Below are 17,795 nucleotides of genomic sequence, written 5' to 3'. Positions count from 1 at the left end.
GTTAAACGTTGTGGCTCCTTAAAGCCTGCTCTTCCGCGCCTTCTTTTTCAAATCGCAACTAAAGGCAAACACAGAAAAAGTTCAGCTCAACCGATTCTAGCGCCACCCATCCCTAAGGGGAACCCAAACGTGGTTTTGGCAAACAGCGCTCCTTCCCTTCCACTCGTGCGACCACTGGCGGCCCCACTCCTCGGCTCCCCCGAACCGTCTCACTAAAGCTTCGCAAAACGAACCGGAAACCGGCGGACGCACATGACCCCGCTAGAGTAAAACGCCGCCCTCGCTTTCCCTTCCTAGCGTTTTTTTTTCCTCCCGTAGCTCTCGCAATCCGTGACGGAACTGGTCGCGGAAACCAGGCTTTGCAAGCGGAGGAGGAGGAGGAGTGCCTCGGTAGCGGGGGTCCTGGTCAGCGGGGAAGGATCCGAGGGTGCGGGTAGGAGGTTATAGCAAAGAAGCGGGATGGAGTGGAAGGGGAGCCGAGTCGGCAAAGGGGAGGGCGGCGCTGGAAGCGCGTTGTGTATCGCGGTGATCTTGTTACTTTCCGCTCTTGAGGTTCTGTGACGTCAGCCGATCGCTAGCACCCCTATAGCGAGAACTGGAAGGTGCTCCTGCGCTTTGGACGCCTTTGAGCTCGCTCTGTTCATATCAAGGGAAATGCCTCGGCCTTTTCAACAGGCTCCGCGCTTGCTTTTTAAAAACCACGAATAGGCAGCTCGCCTCATTGGGTGGGTTCCAAAGTTTCTTCCAGCAAAGGCGCTCTTTTATCGCACGGCTATTCTTTTTGTTCTGGAGAAAATATTTATCTATATGGGGTCTCTAGAAGTCGGAAATGGTTTGGTGGCACGTACCCGATTGTTTCTGTTACACCGACAAAGCTTAGAGGATCCCTGTAGTAAGTATTTCGTGGGTGGGTGGGTGAATGCGTGAGTGGGTGGGGTCGCAGCAGTGAATGGATACTATTTGTGACCCAAGTCAGATCCAAATGGTTCCTTTTTCTCTGCTATTTTATCTTTACGACTTTGGTCATTTGGCTCTCTGTTCTACTGTTCCAAAGAGTTGGTGTGCCCAGCTTTTGAAGCCTCTTAAGTTAACAATCTAAGATATTTTTGCAGGGTCTTTTGAATTAATAGCATATGAAATATGTAAGTAGTTTAGGGAAATTAGAAAGTTAGGCAAGGCTAATAATTTGTGAGACAGACAGACCCACCCACCCACCTACCTCTTTCCTGGCCTATATTTTTCACCTGCTTTCACACATATCCTTGATAGATAAAATAATTTCCAAGTAAACCAGATTTAGGAAGGGGAAACCTTGCTAATTTTAATAAATGTTCATAGGAGACCAAAATTAATGATCATGAAAAGTTATAGCATAGTCAGAAAAAAAATTCCTCTTTTAATAGAAAGTAAGTGCTATATTTCTTTGACTCTTAGTGGACAGCATGGATTATTATTATTTTTGCTTCTCGCAAAAGCTTGCATACATTTCTCTGATTATTCAGAAAATAAAATTATATCAGAGATACCAATTGCACCTGGCCTTTTGGAAGACTTTACTGTCTAAGGCAGTGTTTCTCAAGCTTGTCAACTTGAAGATGTCTGGACTTCAACTCCCAGAATTCCCCAGCCTGGCTGGGGAATTCTGGGAGTTGAAGTCCAGACATCTTCAAGTTGACAAGCTTGAGAAACACTGGTCTAAGGTAAAAGCTGTCTCCAGCCTCCTGTCCTTCCGCAAAAGAGCCTAAGGATCTGACTCTGCTGGTTGGTCTGGGGATCAAATAGGGGAGTTCCACATTGGAAGTGGCTGCTAGATTGATGGCAGCCTCCACCTCCCCTCCTCTCCCCTTGCTCTCTGCCCTCCAACCATCCATCTTTTTGGTTATCCTATTAATGTATTTATTTTTGTTGTGTTCCTTTGTCATTGTTTACTTTATTCTATTTTACTCCTGTTCTATTTATGCCCCTTTCATTTTTCTTCCTTTTTATTATTACAAGTTGCTTAGAATAGCCCTACAGTAAGATAAGTGGCAAATAAATGTAATAAATAAATGAGGTGAAAATATAACAAAATATATAAAACATAACAGAGTCATATAAAAATATAACAGAGCCAAGGTGGCACAGTTGTTAAGAGTGCAATACTGCAGGCTACTTCAGCTGACAGTTCGGCAGGTCAGATCTCACTGGCTCGAGGTTGACTCAGCCTTCCATCCTTGCGAGGTGGGTAAAATGAGGACCCAGATTGTTGAGGACAAGATGCTGACTCTGTAAACCACTTAGAGAGGGCTGTAAAAGCACTACGAAGCGGTATATAAGCCTAAGTGATATTGCTGTTGCTAGAATAGGTGAGATCATCCAACACAGTGAGATGAGGTATCATTAGTACACTGCTGATACTCAATTTTATATCTCCAACCTGTGTGACAGAGGTGTTGCTGTCATTTCCGTTTCACAGTGTCTGGAGGCTATGAGGGACAATAGGCATCACTTAAACCCTGAAAGGACTGAGTGGATATGGGTATATGGAGTCTTGAGACCTAGTTTAACAACTTTAGTTCTAGATGGGGTCATACTTCCCCAGACACATCCTATGCACAATCTGGGGGTTCTTCTAGGCACACCACTCCTGCTCAAAGAGCAGGTGGCAGTCATAGGTAGGAGAGCCTTTACTCAACTTTGTTTTGCACCCCTTCCTGGATTATGAGTCCTGCGTTCAGTCACTTAATGCCCTGGTCATCTCGCGCTTGGAGTACTGCAACGTGCTCTACATGAGACTACTCTTGAAGAATATTCAGAAGCTTCAGTTGGCACAAAGCGAAGCAGTGCGAACAGTTTAGGCGGCCCGTGTAACAACTATGTTGTGTAAACTGCACTGGTTTCCAGTTTGATTCCAGAGCCAATTCAAGCTGTTGGTTATCATCTTTAAAGCCCTTTATGACATAGGTCCAGGATATCTGAGGAACCATATTTCACCAATGGGATTGGCCCACCCCACTTGTGCTAACAAAAAAGGGGATCTTGTGAATCATGTCAGCCAAGAAATTGTGGCTGGTCGGGTCCAGGAGGAGAACCTTTTCTGCTGTAGCTTCCGCCCTTTGGAACATCATTCCCCCTTCTCCCATCCCAGATGTGAGATCTGTCCCTACCCTCAGCCTTTGGAAAGGGCCTAAAAATATGGTTCTGCCAATTCTCTTGGGTCCCATACAAGGGTGTCCCACTCTGGAGATGGCTAGTAGATTAGATAAGATACCACTTCCACACTTGCTTACTCTCTGGTCCTTTATTTAATTTACTGTTAATGCCATTTGTGTTTTAAGACTTGATGTTTTAATGTTTCCATTTTAATTGCTTCTGATACTATAAGCTGCCCAGAACCAGTGAGATGGAGAGCATAGAAATTCAATAAATAAATAACCATTCTTAATAAATGTGATTGATTTGAGCAGTAAAATTATTTTAGTGGAATAAAATATGTTTTGCATATGTCTTTTTAGGTAAGATTGCGGTACTAATAATGTAGCTGAAAGTCATGTCTTTGCTCTGTGGAACCAAGAGTCATAATTTTGATATTAGGAAAGCAGCAGCAGAGGAAGAGATGGCAAGTGGAATCATTAGGAATCAAATCAAATATGATTAAATCAATTATGTACTTACCATTATTTTTTTTCAATCTTTACCATTGCCATTCTGTAATTTTTCTACCAGTGTATTGTTTGATGCTATACAGATAACATTACTCCTTGCCTAAGCTGTGCTGAAAACCACTATAGCTTCGCTGCTCCAAGTGAAGTAAAAAGAGGAATAGAAAGTTCAGAAGGGGAGAAGCTATTTTGGTCCAAGAAAAGTGAAATCTGAAGCCAGGGAGGTTAGGGGCAAAGGGAGAACTTGAAATTCTCCAGTGCAAGATGCTATGCCATGAGCTATGATTTAGAAATGACAGTGACCGAATCAGAACAACAGGCCAACCTGTTGTGTGGCCTGTTGACGTGATTCACACAATATCTTAAATGACCGTGAGTGATGTACATGACATCCTTTTTCTCTCGTCTTGCACACCTTAGTCATTTTCATTGAATCTTTCAGGCTGTATGAACCTGAAGCTGATACCTTTAACTTCCCATTAACTGCAAGTAAGGTTTCAACTTACAGCTTTTTTTTAATCTAGCTATTCCAGATTTGTACAATGTACTTAAACTTTGAAAAGTTTAATTAACAAGCTGAGCAAGACAAGTTTAAGTTGATGGTGGTTTTGTTTATGCTGATCTGGGTTATTACATGTATTGTGGGAAATGCTGCATATCAACCCAGTTCCTAATAGCCAAGTGGGGTTTATACAGCGCGCATGATTCCAAAGATTGATTTATTCAACAGAATATTTTATATTGACTAAATGTGATTAGACACACAAGGAATTTGTTTCTGGTGTATAAGCTGTATGAGCAATAAAATAATAAATCATAAATCATAAGATACAATCATAAATCGTAAGATACAACCGACAAAGTAATAGCTATAAGGTAACAATAGGGGTAGGTAACAGGAAAGGTGAGATGGATAATAGTAATATAGCCATATTACATGGGTAAATATCCTTAGGCATAAGATAGTGCTGGGGGAATTAGGTATTTAGTAGAATGATGGCAGGGAATGAAATTGACTTTGGGTCTTGTTGTTTTGGCATGCAATGCCCTATAGCATCATCCGGAGGGGAGGAGTTGAAAATGTTTATGTCCAGGATGTAGATCTGTAGATAACTGTATCTTCAATACTTGTGGATACGTGTAAATATCTGTAGATATTTTCTCAGCCCTCTTTCTGTGTTGCTTGTGCAGTATAGAGATCCCCAATGGAAGGCAGGCTGGTTGCAGGTTTTTTTCCCATGCAGTCCTAACTATCCATTGAAGTCTATACCTGTTCTGTGGTAGCAGCAGTAGAATTTTTAAAAACCAGCTAAACTTGTAAGTTTACAATGTATGTTTGATTTGAGAGAATATTACAGATTTGATTTAATTTCTAAAGTAATGTTGTATGGATCAAATATTTTTCTCTGGGCACTATATTTCATGACAGGGGTGGCACTCCAGTGAAAAACTGATCAGAAACAGAAAAGGATCCTGGAGGAATTTCGTAAGGAAGAAGAAAGGCTTTCAGGTGAGTTCCTTGAGATTAGCCTACTTCAGACATAACAATGAATAGACAGTTGCTTTTTGTTATTTTCATGTGTCTTGGGCTTTTAAACTCTTTCTCCCCCCCCCCTTTCCAGGCCACAAGAAAAAGATTGGAAAGTTTTAATTTCTGTTAAATATACTTTGGCATGAAAACCTTAGTATTCCGTAAGTGTCATTAATTGAAACTAAACTGATTTATAAACTGTGATTGAAGTTATTTTGTTTCAACTTCCATAGTTAAGACCAACTGTACTGCATTTTGTTTAAAGACAATGTTTAACTTTTAAAATAAGTAAAAGCGTTTGACTGTTTCCTGGAATCTCTACTTCAGATGAAAAGATTTCATAAATCAGAAGGCTGCTATTGTCCATTTGGGTACTGATGGTGACTGGAGCAGATTATTCAGTTTATGATGTCTTCATAACATATTCTAGAAATACGTTTATCATTCACAGATCATTTAAATGTCTTCAGAAGACAAAGAATCTCAGGAGGATGAACTTCTTGCTTTGGCAAGTATTTACGATGAAGATGAATTCAAGAGAGCACAAGATGTGCAAGGAGGAGAAACTCGAATCTCCGTGGATGTGCCTCAGAATTTCAGAGTGTATCTGAGCGGTAGGTCCGACTCCTTTTTGGATTCAGATTTGCTTGAAAGATATTGTAGTATAGTACTGTCAAGTATGGAACATTCATTCATTCATTCATTCATGTATGTACCGTATTTTTCAGATGCACCGGAGTATAAGATGCATCAAGATTTTGAAGAGGCAATTAAAAAAAAAAAAGATTTTGCACTCTGCAGACCTCCCAAAAGCAGCCTGTTTTTCACAAAAACGGGCCCATTTTTTCCCCAAAAAATCATGAATAGCCTTTAGGAGATTTGCAGAGTTCTCTTAGGGGGTGCCCCCCCAAATGAGCAAAAAACAGCCCCTTTTTCACAAAAATGGGCCCGCTTTTGGTAAAAAAAAAAGGGCATGCATAGCCTTTAGGAGGCTTATAGAGTGCTTCTGGGGGCGGGGGGGGGAGAAATCGAGCAAAAAATGGCCCGTTTTTCACTCATTTCTGCCCTTCCCAGCCCCCAGGAGCACTCTGGAAGCCTCCTAAAGGCTTTGCACGGCCATTTTGGTTTTGGGAGGCAAAAGATACTGTATTCAGTGTATAAAATGCACCCAGATTTTCAGCTCTTTTTTGAGGGAAAAAGGTGCATCTTATATTCCTAAAAATACAGTATTTATCCTATTTCTTAACCACCTGTCTCCCTCAGAGTTCTGCTAACCTGTGCATTTTGCGTTGGCTCATATGATACTTCAATATACCTCATTACCTCTTTGAATATATACATACACACATGCGCAAGGCAGGAATTCACATTTTGCACACACCAGTGTTGAAAAAGTGGATGCGGATTACAATCTACTGGTAACTATATTTACACATTAACATACCTAAATTCAAGTAACATTTGAGGAAATTTTAACGAGAATTTTTCAAAGGGAAGGTTTTATGGAAATAATATGGATGGAACCATTCAGCTAAATACCATGACTTGGAAATTGCATAATCAGATTAATTTATATGTCACCCAGAGTTGCCTTGCAGTGAGATAAACAGCAAACAAATTTAATAAATACATTGAATACGTTTTGTTTCAGGCAACTTCACAGAGACTCTTGAAAACAGCAAACTTGAATATACAGTAAGCTTTCTGCCTCCAGTAGTGCTGAATTTTGAATTCCCAGCAGACTATCCTTCAACTTCCCCACCTCTGTTCACTCTCACTTGCAAGTGGCTCTCTCAGGCTCAGGTTTGGCATCCATCTTTTACACATCATGTAATTGATATGATCCATCAGGATGATAAGGCACATAGTTTTTAAATGAATGAGTGATGATCTTCTTGTAGCCAAAGGATGATTGCTAAAAGGAAGCATCATAATTAAAATTCAGGTTAGCTAGGGAAAATAATATGTGTGTTAAAACTCATGAATTGTTTTCAATTATATTATAAAGGCAATAATTGTGACTTTAAAACCTTAATATTATCCGTATAACATATTCATTTGAAAATTATACATAAGTAATTTCTGGAGTTACATTTTATCTCTACAGGTATAGCAGTCCTTAATGTTCAGATAACAGCTGGAGAGTGAAATATGGATGCAATACTATTAAATACCATTTTTTTCATGAAATATAGTCAGATTGAATTAAGATTTGTGCAAAAAATGTTTTTTCTAACTGTTTTTTTCTACTGCTCTTTCCACTTCCAGCTCACTGCACTTTGCAGGCACCTAGATAATTTATGGGAAGAAAACAGAGGTTCTGTGGTCCTGTTTGCCTGGATGCAATTTCTCAAAGAAGAAACACTTGCCTATCTGAATATAACTTCCCCGTTTGAACCGGAGATAACCAAGCAAGAAAAACAGCCAAAGGAAGAGGATGGTTGCTATGACATCAAAAATTCTGCATCCACACATAGAGAATCCTCTGATACAAGCACTGTAGAGGATATTGAGTCTTTGTCAATCCTGATTAAGGAAATTTTAGACTTTGATCAGTCTCAAAAAGAGAAGAATTTTAACTGTAAAATGTTCACGTGCAATATTTGTTTTTCGGTAAAACAGGGAAGCGAATGTATGGACTTTAAAGACTGCAGGCATGTGTACTGCAAGATTTGCTTGAAGAACTACTTTGAAATTCAAATCAAAGATGGACAGGTCCATTGCCTGAATTGTCCAGAACCAGAATGTTCATCTGTTGCCACTCCTGGGCAGGTAAAAGAAAAGACAGTTATGCGTCAGACATGGTATGAATCCCGCCCTGTCATTGGAGCATCAAAATAGTTGGGCATTATCCAGAAAGAAAAGCTAGTACAGGTAGCCCTCAACTTACGACCCACAATTCAGCCCAAAATTTCTGTTGCTAAGTGAAATGTGCATTTTGCCCCGTTTTACAACCTTTCTTGCCACAGTTGTTAAGGGAGTTGTTAGTAACATGGTTATTAACATGATTTCCCCATTGACATTGCTTGTCAGAAGGTTGCACAAAAGAATCTTATGACCCTGGGACACTGCAACTGTCATCAATATGAACTAGTTGCCAAGTGTCTGAATTTTGATCACGTGACTATGAAGATCTGCAATGGTCATGAGTGTGAAAAATGATCCCTTTTTTCAGTGCTGTTGTAACTTCGAGTAGTCACTAAATGGACTGTAATAAGTTGAGGACTTTTAACAGAGTTGGAAGGGACCTTGTAGACCATCTAATCCAACCATCCACCCAAGCAGGAGACCCTACACGATTTCTGACAGATGGCAGTCCAGTGTCTTGAAAGCTTTCAGTGATCAGCTCCCACAACTTCTGAACTTACTTACAACTTACCATATTTAAAGATATACTAATGTCCAATTATAGTAGTGGCTATCTGTATTGTTGAAATGATTCTGGCAGCTAATACTGTGAGTACTTAAAGAGAGGACCATATCTTTTGCAAAAAAACTAAGATCCCAAAGAATTAGGTCAGTATTCACCTAATTTATAAGAAGAGACATGTAAATTTGTTTGTCTTGCAGTAAACAAAGGTTTATTATTTTCTGGATTATTATTATTATTTGTAAATTAACTTTCGATACCTTTAGAATCTTGGTCTAAGCTTAGGGTTAAATATATGTTTCTACGTTCTGTAATGAATTGGCCCCAATTTAATTCAGTAATATTCTGGAGTCCTTTCTAAATCTTTGAAGTCTTTGGGTTGTTATTAGCCAAGCCCTAGAAATATGCATTGTGGAGCACTGATAAGAAAGGAATCCCTTCCAATTTTGATATGAAGTGAGGTGTAATCACTATAGCTGCTGCTGTATGACAGTAGGTCTAAAGCAGGGGTTCTCAACCTTCCCAATGCTGCGACCCTTTAATACAGTTCCTCATGTTGTGGTGACGCCCAACCATAAAATTGGTGTCTCGGTTCCTAAGACCACCGACAATATGTGTTTTCCGATGGTCTTAGGCGACCGCTGTGAAAGGGTCGTTCGACCTCCAAAGGGGTCCCGACTCACAGGTTGAGAACCACTGGTCTAAACGGAGTTCATTTGGTTAGTATCTTTTGTACTCTTCTATCAGATTATTTTCATAAATATGATCTCAGGTAAATCTTGCTACATCAAAATCCTCTAATATATTTCATCACTTGCCTTCAAGGTGAAAGAGCTGGTGGAAGAGAAGCTATTTGCACTTTACGATCGCCTGCTGCTTCAGTCAAGTTTGGATTTGATGGCAGATGTAGTGTATTGCCCACGCCCAAGCTGCCAAACCCCGGTGATGCAGGATCCTTCTTGTACTATGGGCATCTGTTCACAATGTAATTACGCATTCTGCACTTTGTGTAAAATGACCTATCATGGAGTTTCCCCCTGTAAAGTCACTGCAGGTGAGTAACCATAAAGGATCTTGCATTCAGTGCTCTCTGAATATTAATGCTTCATGTAAGAGAATTAGCGTAGTGTTGGAGAGTAAGATCTTAAAATGATGGACTAGCACTGAGGAAACTCAGGTTCTCCTCAGCCATGAAAACGTACTGACCAAATAACTCTTGAGTCATTTACTTATCAAGTTGTGAAACTCACAGAGGGACATTCTTACATGAACCGACTGTATCTCACAGGGTTCTTTTGGGGAGCACTGTTTATGCCATCTTGAACTTCTGAATGAAAAGTGGGATATAAATCTAGTCAATAAATTAACATAATTTTGGATGTGGGAAACTCTTCAATAATCTCATAGAATGGATGGTGCAGGTGGTCCTCCAGTTTGTCTTGTAATCCTAAAAGCATTTCAAGATTATACTGATGAAATTTTGTGGCCCAAATTTTCCTGCTGTTTTTATTTGTTTGTTTAAGAAAGGGGGAAAATAACTATCTTAATTCTATGGAGCATTTTAAGATCTCAGTTTCAAAAAAAATGTCTAATTTTTAATTGTTTGAGAAGATGATTTAAGTCTCTTGTATAGCTTCAGATTCTTATGGAGCTTAATATATTTAATTCACTCTCCTCCAAATCAGATCAAACATTTTCATTCTAATCATTCTGATTTCATAATTGGGTCACTATCCATATCTCCAATATTTTACATCTAAAATTGCAGCTAATGGTTACCATGGATTGGCAAACTGTTAGAAATACAATTCTTAAAGGCTGTCTTCTTAGATCTTGATATTTCTCTTCTTTATTTATTTCTTTGTGTCTTTAATTCAATAGGGAATATATAGAAGGCTTTATTCAGTAGAAGATTTTTTTAAATGATGTTATAAAGAATTATAAATGCAAAGTGAATACAAACTACAAAAAATACAAAAAAGCACAGGGAAAGGGGACGACGATGCTGAAAAAGAAAATAAAGAAAATATTTTTAAAAATAACTTATTTCATACCAGCAGATTAAAAACAATTTTAGTAGTTTAACATAATTTCTAAAATAAATTATAATCTCTCTTTTGCCCCTAACTCATATTTTAGGTAAAGAAAACAGTCCAAACGCTATGTCTATTAATCATTGTTAGCACAAGTCCAGTAAGGGCAGATAACAACTATTTTCTTCTTTTAACCCGGGTCAAACAAGCTTATTTTATAAGCTTCCCTGAGTTTTAAAAATTATTCTTTGACTTCTAAAAAAAAAGGTAAAGGTAGTTTGTTGATCATCTGCGTTTCAAAACAATAATCCTTCAGAATTTTAAACAGATTTCTTTTGTATCAATAAGTAAACATGATCTTTTTGTTTATTGCTTCTAATAAAATCCTTCCAAATCTTAGCAGATTTTGTATATGCAGAAGAAAAATAAATCCAAATCAGTTTCCTGGTGTAATAGCTTCATCTGCTTTAGGGAATAAGTCATGTGTCTCATCTATTTGTATTACATGTAAATCCGCCTTCAAATTAATTTCATGTACATCAATTGCAGTTCTTTTTCTTTCATAACGCTCTACATGGGGCAGCCCTTGAAGAGCATTCGGAGACTTCAGCTCGTCCAGAATGCAGCCGCGCGAGCGATTGTGGGTGCACCTCGGTACACTCACGTTACACCTACCCTCCGCGAGCTGCACTGGTTACCGATTGGTCTCCGGATACACTTCAAGGTGCTAGTCGTCACTTATAAAGCCCTTCATGGTTTTGGACCTGGGTACTTGAGAGACCGCCTGCTGCCAATTACCTCCCAAAGACCCATTAGATCGCACAGGGTTGGCCGCCTCCGGGTTCCGTCTACCAGCCAATGCCATCTGGCTACTACCCGGGGGAGGGCCTTCTCTGTGGCAGCTTCGGCCCTCTGGAATGAACTCCCCACAGCGATTCGGACCCTCACCTCTCTCCAGGCCTTCCGAAAAGCCGTTAAAACCTGGCTGTGTCGGCAGGCCTGGGGTTGATGAGTTTCCTTCCCCTCTCGATTTGTGTGTCTGTTGGTTACTTTTAAATGCTTGTATCTGTAGTTTTTGTGTTTCTTTCCCCCCCCCCTTGGGTTTGTGAGCCGCCCTGAGTCCCGTTGGGAATAGGGCGGCATATAAATAAAACGAAACCTAAACCTAAACTTTATTAGAATATCATCTGTCAATTTTATCAAATGTTTGATCCTTCCTTTCCAAAGGTTTGGCTCAAAGGTATTCAAAAGTTTGCACTAAGGATTTCTCCTCCATTTTATTTTATCCTCTGACACTAATGTTCAACCATCAGGGTAGCCTTATTATAAAAAACCCCAAAGCAATTGATATTTTCCCATAAATTCTTCTAAATAATTTAAAACCATACTTCCAAATTCCTCTGGCCCATTAAAACCCTTGTTAACTTTTCACAATCCATATACAGAAGCTCCCTTTTGCTGCATAAAGAATGGTATAAATTTTATTGTAAGTTTTTAAAATATGTGATTATTTTTTTGATTATGCAAAGCAGTCAGGATTACATTAATGGGCTTAATGTAATCCCGACACCCTGCCATTCCACTCATAGGACGACTAAAAATGGCAGTCTGCTCATGAACTGTCTTGATGAAGTCATGAGTCTCAACCATCTCCCCTTTGTTCTGGAGAAATGCTGGCTTGGATCCGAAATTTGGCTCATAAAAGCCACTTTATTAGCCATGGTATTCACACAGGAAGTGTTCTATTGATTAAAACATATTGAAGTAGCAGGTCAGACATCCTCCAGAACAGCGGTTCTCAACCTGTGGGTTGCGACCCCTTTGGGGGTCGAACGACCCTTTCACAGGGGTCGTCTAAGACACAGGCGCACGCTGCCGTCTTCTCTCTGACAGCTGCCTGGTTAAAAAGCCATCTGTGCGGCGTTTTTCCATGGGGGGCTCCGCAGAACATCCCAAGACCGATGCCACCACATCTGCCCTCTTCGGGACAGATCCTTTTCCGAAGGACGAGGCCCCGCAGGTTCCTCGCCTTCCAACTATGGCTCCATGCCGTAGAAAACATAGGTGCGTGCACGCCCTGCACAATTCTAGCCCAGAGCAGGACCAAAGCCCCTCTCCCAACTGGCGCTTCCTCCCTCAGAGGGCTTTGGGGGGAGGCTTCTGCAGAAGCCCGGGTGAGTGAGAACAAGTTCCCACCGTTACAAAGTCTCTGAGGCTGTAATTATTGGGGGGGTTGCGCGCATTTATGTTTTCCATGGCGTGGAGCTGCGCTGAAGCTCTGGGCGGCCAGTTTGTACAACTTTATGCCATTTTCTGTTCTTAATGCAGAGAAGCTAGCAGATTTACGCAATGAATATCTTCAAGCAGACGAAGCCACAAAACGATTTTTGGAGCAACGCTATGGCAAAAGAGTTATTCAAAAGGCTTTAGAGGAGATGGAAAGTAAAAAATGGCTAGAAAACAATTCCAAATCATGTCCTTGCTGTGCAACACCTATTGAGGTAAGATCATAGCAAAGAAGTACGTGACTGAAAAATGTTCTGGACACTCAAAAGATGTTTACCTTTTTAGGAGCAAGAATTGTGGTCTAGCTTTGAATTGCTGTGGACGGCCATTTTTTAAACTATCAGCTCAGTCCAATCCTGACTATAGGCTGGGATTATCTCCAGAGTAAATTTTGGTTGTGTTGGCCCACAACCATAGAACGTACGCCCAGAGCGGCCACTGCCAGAAAACTCGGTTTGGAAGCTGCAGAAAAAGCCATGCGGAGGCAGATGATACAAATAAGTCTGACATCTGTTTTTCAGTCTCTCTCCTCCCCCTTTCACACACACACACCTGAAAGTGCCTATATCAGTTTATGTAATTTCTGTTGATATGCTTCCTAGAGGACTGTTGACAATGGATTTTTTTTTCTTTTGTTTCTGAAGCTCCACTTTGGCAATACTATGAAGTACCATACAGGGAGTCCTCAACTTACAACAGTACATTTAGTGACCATTCAAAGTTATACTGGCACTGAAAAAAGTGACTTATGACCGTTTTTCACACTTATGACCACTGCAGTAATCCCCATGGTCACCTGATCAAAATTCAGACACTTGACAACTGACTCATGACAATTGCAGTTTCTTGAGGTCATGTGATCAACTTTTGCAAAATCGGCCAGGAAGCCAGAGTCACTTGACAACCATTTCACTAATTTAATAATTGCAGTGATTCACTTTAACAACCTTTAGCAAGAATGTTTGTAAGATGGAATAAAACTCATTAAACAGCTGTCTCACCTTGCAACAAAAATTTTGGGCTCAACTGTGGTCGTAAGTCAAGGACCACCTGTAGGTAAAAATCCCATTTAGTGCTTCAGCTATTTAGAAAAGACAAGCAGAATTCTCTTTTTTATAACAGTGAAGACAGCATTTGCTACTGCTAGTATAAGTGAGTAGCCTCTGCATCTTTTATTTTCCATTTAGCAAAGTATAGTGGATTGTACAGATTTTAGGTCAAATTGTCTTTTTCCTTTCTTTTTCCCCAGAAGTTAAATGGCTGTAACAGGATGAGGTGCACTGCTTGCATGCAATATTTCTGTTGGCTTTGTATGGGTGTTTTATCCAGGATAAATCCATACCAGCACTTTAGTGATCCAGGCTCACCATGTTTTAACTTGTAAGTAACTTTTTTCTCTACTGAAAGAAAAGCGGAATTTCACTATAGGTCTAAGTTTACAGCGGTTAATAGAGTTTGCATTCTAGAAGACTTTGGGATCTCTTACTACAAAGTAAGCAAAACAATAGGTCAACGTCTTTCAAATTTGGTAATTTTAAGATGTGTGGACTTCAACATCCTGGCTGGGGAATTCTAGTAATTGAAATCCACTCATATTAAAAGTAGCTAAATTTGAAAAACACTGCAATAGGTTAATAAATTGAACACTGTTTAATGTGGAGCTTATTCCACAAGCTGGTTAAAGAGCTGGCTGAACAATTGTGTACAACACAAAAACCTTTGACACGTGTACCTTTTTGTCTGCAAGAGGCAATGATATTGAAAAATTCAAAATTGTTAAAACTATTTTGACTGCTTTGAAATTTGTTATGGGACTTTTTATTGGAAAATAATATGTGCAATAAGACTGGATTCATACATTGTACTAATCCATAATGTGACTTGTTTGGTTTATTTACTTAGAGTAAACCCAGCTAACTTTAATAACTATGATTAAAGTATGGCTTAGCAAGATGCAGAATACAATATACTTTCATTAGCATCGCAACAGATTTCCTACCAAAATGTAATATTTAATCAAATCTTAAATAGTACTGTAATATTTAAATTTGTGCCAAAAGTTAATGCTGAAGCCAAATTCCATAGCTTTAGTAGTCTGATTAAATCAAAATGCCACAAAAGAAGAGGTTCTTTCTGAGCTTGGTCGTTTTCTTGCAGACATTTCATTATCAAATCAGATAACATCAGTACTTAGTAGGGAGTGGGGTTTGCTCTCATTTTATGATCTAAAAGTTGCCCTCTCAATGTTTGTAGGGGTGGTCTTGGGGCTTGCTTTTTTGGTTGGGCTGTTTACTGTTATGAAAGCAAACCCCATCCACTACCAGCACTGATGATGTTATATAGTTTGGGTAATAAAACATCTGCAAAAAAACAACCAAACTCAAAAAGCACCAAAGATCCACACTTCAACCCTGAGCTACAATATTCTCCTCTATTGGGGTCAAATGATGCATTCCTCACAGGAGTAGCTGTAGGAGCCATCAACATCACAGTGATATCATCAGGCACTTAGAATCCTATATCTTTTTGTGATGCATGCATCACACACACACAAGCAGCAGCAGCAAAGCATTCAGTCATATCCTCCATTTTATTGTTGATAGCTCCTGTGAGCACTCCTAGGTCTTCAGAACCACATAAATAGCAGACAAAATTGGGAGAATGGAAAAAAAGAGAGAAGCGCTGGCTGATAACAGAATTCATGAATGCGGGAGGAAGTGGCAGATTTACATTAGCTACTGCTAGAAACTGTAATTGTTTCAAGTTGTCCTAGAGCAGTAATGGTGAACCTTTTTTGGCTCCCATGCCAAAAGTGGGGGGGGGAGTGCAGGGAGGTCGTGCGTGGGCGTGCCATACCCATGCTATGTGCGTTATGTCCCCCATGAACGCGTGACCAATGACCCCCCCTTTTGGTGTGGTTTTTTTCACCCTCCCAAGACTTGAGGCTTTCTAGGGGCCTGGGGAGGGCAAAAATAGCCTCCCTCATGCCCCCCGCCCTCCGGGGGCCTCAGGAGCTTCCCTGAAGGCTCCAGAGGGCGAAAAACAGTCCTATGGGGAACCCAGAGGTTTGGGAATGGTGACTTCCCGTTTGTCCATAGAGCCGATTTTCGACCTCCGGAGCCTTCAGGAGAGTTCCCTGAAGGTTCCAGAGGGCGAAAAACGGCCCTTCAGACAAACCAGAAGTGACTTCTGGTTTGCTTGTATGGCCAATTTTTGCCCTCCGGAGCCTTCAAGAAAGCCTCCTGAAGGCTCCAGAGAGCGAAAAACGGACCTACGGGGACCTGGAAGTCCATTGCCGAACTTCCGGTTTGCCCATAGGGCTGGTTTTTCACACTCTGGAGGCTTCAAGCAAAAACAGCCGGAGGCTTCAAGTGTGAAAAACAGCCTCAAAAGAATGCAATAGATATCAGTGCTTGCTTGAAAATAAAAAGTATATTGTATGTTATTTAAGAGTACCATTTTTTTCTAGGAACAAATCCAAACAACGTGTCTCTATTGTTATAAACAATCAAAGTATATTGAGCGTATGTAGAAGTAGTGGTTAAGTCCTGAGAAAGTCAGTTGGAATGCATTATTGCAGATCTTTTAATGTTAATTTTTTTTAATAAGTTATGGCCTGAGTACTACTAAGTTTGTTCTTCTCTTTACTGAAAACATAGCATGTTCATTAGTTTCTGATATTACAAATCTGCATAGTTGTGAAAAAAAATCCAGTTTTGAAAACTATTTTTTTTTTAGTTTTGCTGCTTGATTCTGCTACAGGGGCTTTTTACAGAAATATATGCATGAGTTGTTACCGCGTTGGCAAAATATTTTCTTGTTTAAAATTCAATTTTCTTGTCTTTCAGGCTGTTTCAAGCTATGGAAATTGAGGATTAATTTTGGAATGAAGAGAATGATTAATCTTTAACCAGGATCAAAAAAGCTAAAGAAGTGAAAATGTACCATGCATGTTCAAGTTACTTTGATTATCGATAGATGAGACACAGAAATCAGCTCAGTCTAGAAAACTGCTTTTGTTTGCTACCACTAATTTCATGGATGTTATCTTTTAATTTAATTTTCAAAAGCACTGAACATTTAAACAAGCACATTAAAATTTCACAATGTGCTCCTTTTTCAAGTTAGCACTATTATGACTAAAACTGTTCCAAGAACAACAGCAGTGGAATGTAAGCAGTTGTTTGCTATCCTTGTCCAAGGAGCAAAGTATAAGGTAAAAAACCTGTGATTTCTTCAGGTCCTACAATTCTTAACACTTTATCCTGTTAGCATGGAGAATGATGCAACCGGAGAGTCTCTTGGAATCTGGCTTATCCTGACACGGATGGAAAATGGATTTTAAAAATCAAGATTTAATAAAGAAGACGACAGTAGGTTCAGATAATAGGCCTGTACTTTGAGGCTTCTACAGCACCCTATTGCACTTGTGGGCAAAATTCTGGTCTTCTGGCCTTAATTAGTTTGTCTGATAAATACTAGATATCTGCAAATGGTTGCCTTTAGCCATAACAGTCATTTTGTATCTATCCTTCAGTTTTCACAAAATAAACTACTGCTGGAACCTGTTGGCAGGTCAGTCCATGGAAAGTTCCATTGTATGATCATATCTCTGGTTGATAAGTTGTTTGCTCCATTCAAATTTGCAAAAAAATAAATAAATAATAATGCTTGTCCAGAAGAGATCAGGAAGAAATACTTCTGGGCCAAGGTGACATAAAGATGTCTGCTCTTCCTATCTACAATGTGTTAAGCACGAACTCTATGGTTATATATAGAAGTTGAAAATAAAATATTCCTACCGAGTTTTGAGTTTTTATAGATAAAAGTTAGCACTTCAACTTCTACTACAAACTGGAAACAAATGATTTTTTCCTCCTAAGGCCGGCATAAATGCCAATAATTGTTCTGCTGGCCACTTAGATAATAGAGAA

At 39.7% G+C, this 17,795-nt stretch overlaps 1 protein-coding gene across 9 annotated transcripts; it reads left to right on the top strand.

The window, feature by feature from the left end:
• The first annotated feature begins 256 nt into the window (after positions 1-256).
• RNF14 (ring finger protein 14) lies at positions 257-17,070 on the top strand. 9 transcript variants are annotated; one of them, XM_032208977.1, is made up of 9 exons: positions 257-390; positions 5,071-5,151; positions 5,624-5,786; positions 6,824-6,975; positions 7,441-7,944; positions 9,368-9,596; positions 12,904-13,076; positions 14,111-14,241; positions 16,710-17,070. In XM_032208977.1, exons 3-9 carry the CDS (start codon positions 5,633-5,635, stop codon positions 16,738-16,740), a joined length of 1,374 nt encoding a protein of 457 aa, XP_032064868.1. In that variant the 5' UTR covers positions 257-390; positions 5,071-5,151; positions 5,624-5,632; the 3' UTR covers positions 16,741-17,070. The 9 variants fall into 9 exon arrangements, with proteins under 9 accessions (XP_032064868.1, XP_032064865.1, XP_032064866.1 ...); XM_032208974.1 differs by having other exon boundaries at positions 257-427; XM_032208975.1 differs by having other exon boundaries at positions 257-433.
• The last annotated feature ends 725 nt before the right edge of the window (positions 17,071-17,795 follow it).

The sequence above is a fragment of the Thamnophis elegans genome, chromosome 2 (genome assembly GCF_009769535.1).
Source record: "Thamnophis elegans isolate rThaEle1 chromosome 2, rThaEle1.pri, whole genome shotgun sequence".
Lineage (NCBI taxonomy): Eukaryota > Metazoa > Chordata > Lepidosauria > Squamata > Colubridae > Thamnophis > Thamnophis elegans.
This window is presented reverse-complemented; position numbering and strand designations above follow the sequence as displayed.

Coding starts and splice junctions, on each gene's coding strand:
- RNF14 (XM_032208977.1), top strand. CDS start 5,633: ATGTCTTCAGAAGACAAAGAATCTCAGGAGGATGAACTTCTTGCTTTG. Junction 5,787..6,823: donor TTTCAGAGTGTATCTGAGCG/GTAGGTCCGACT, acceptor GTTTTGTTTCAG/GCAACTTCACAGAGACTCTT. Junction 13,077..14,110: donor GCTGTGCAACACCTATTGAG/GTAAGATCATAG, acceptor CTTTTTCCCCAG/AAGTTAAATGGCTGTAACAG.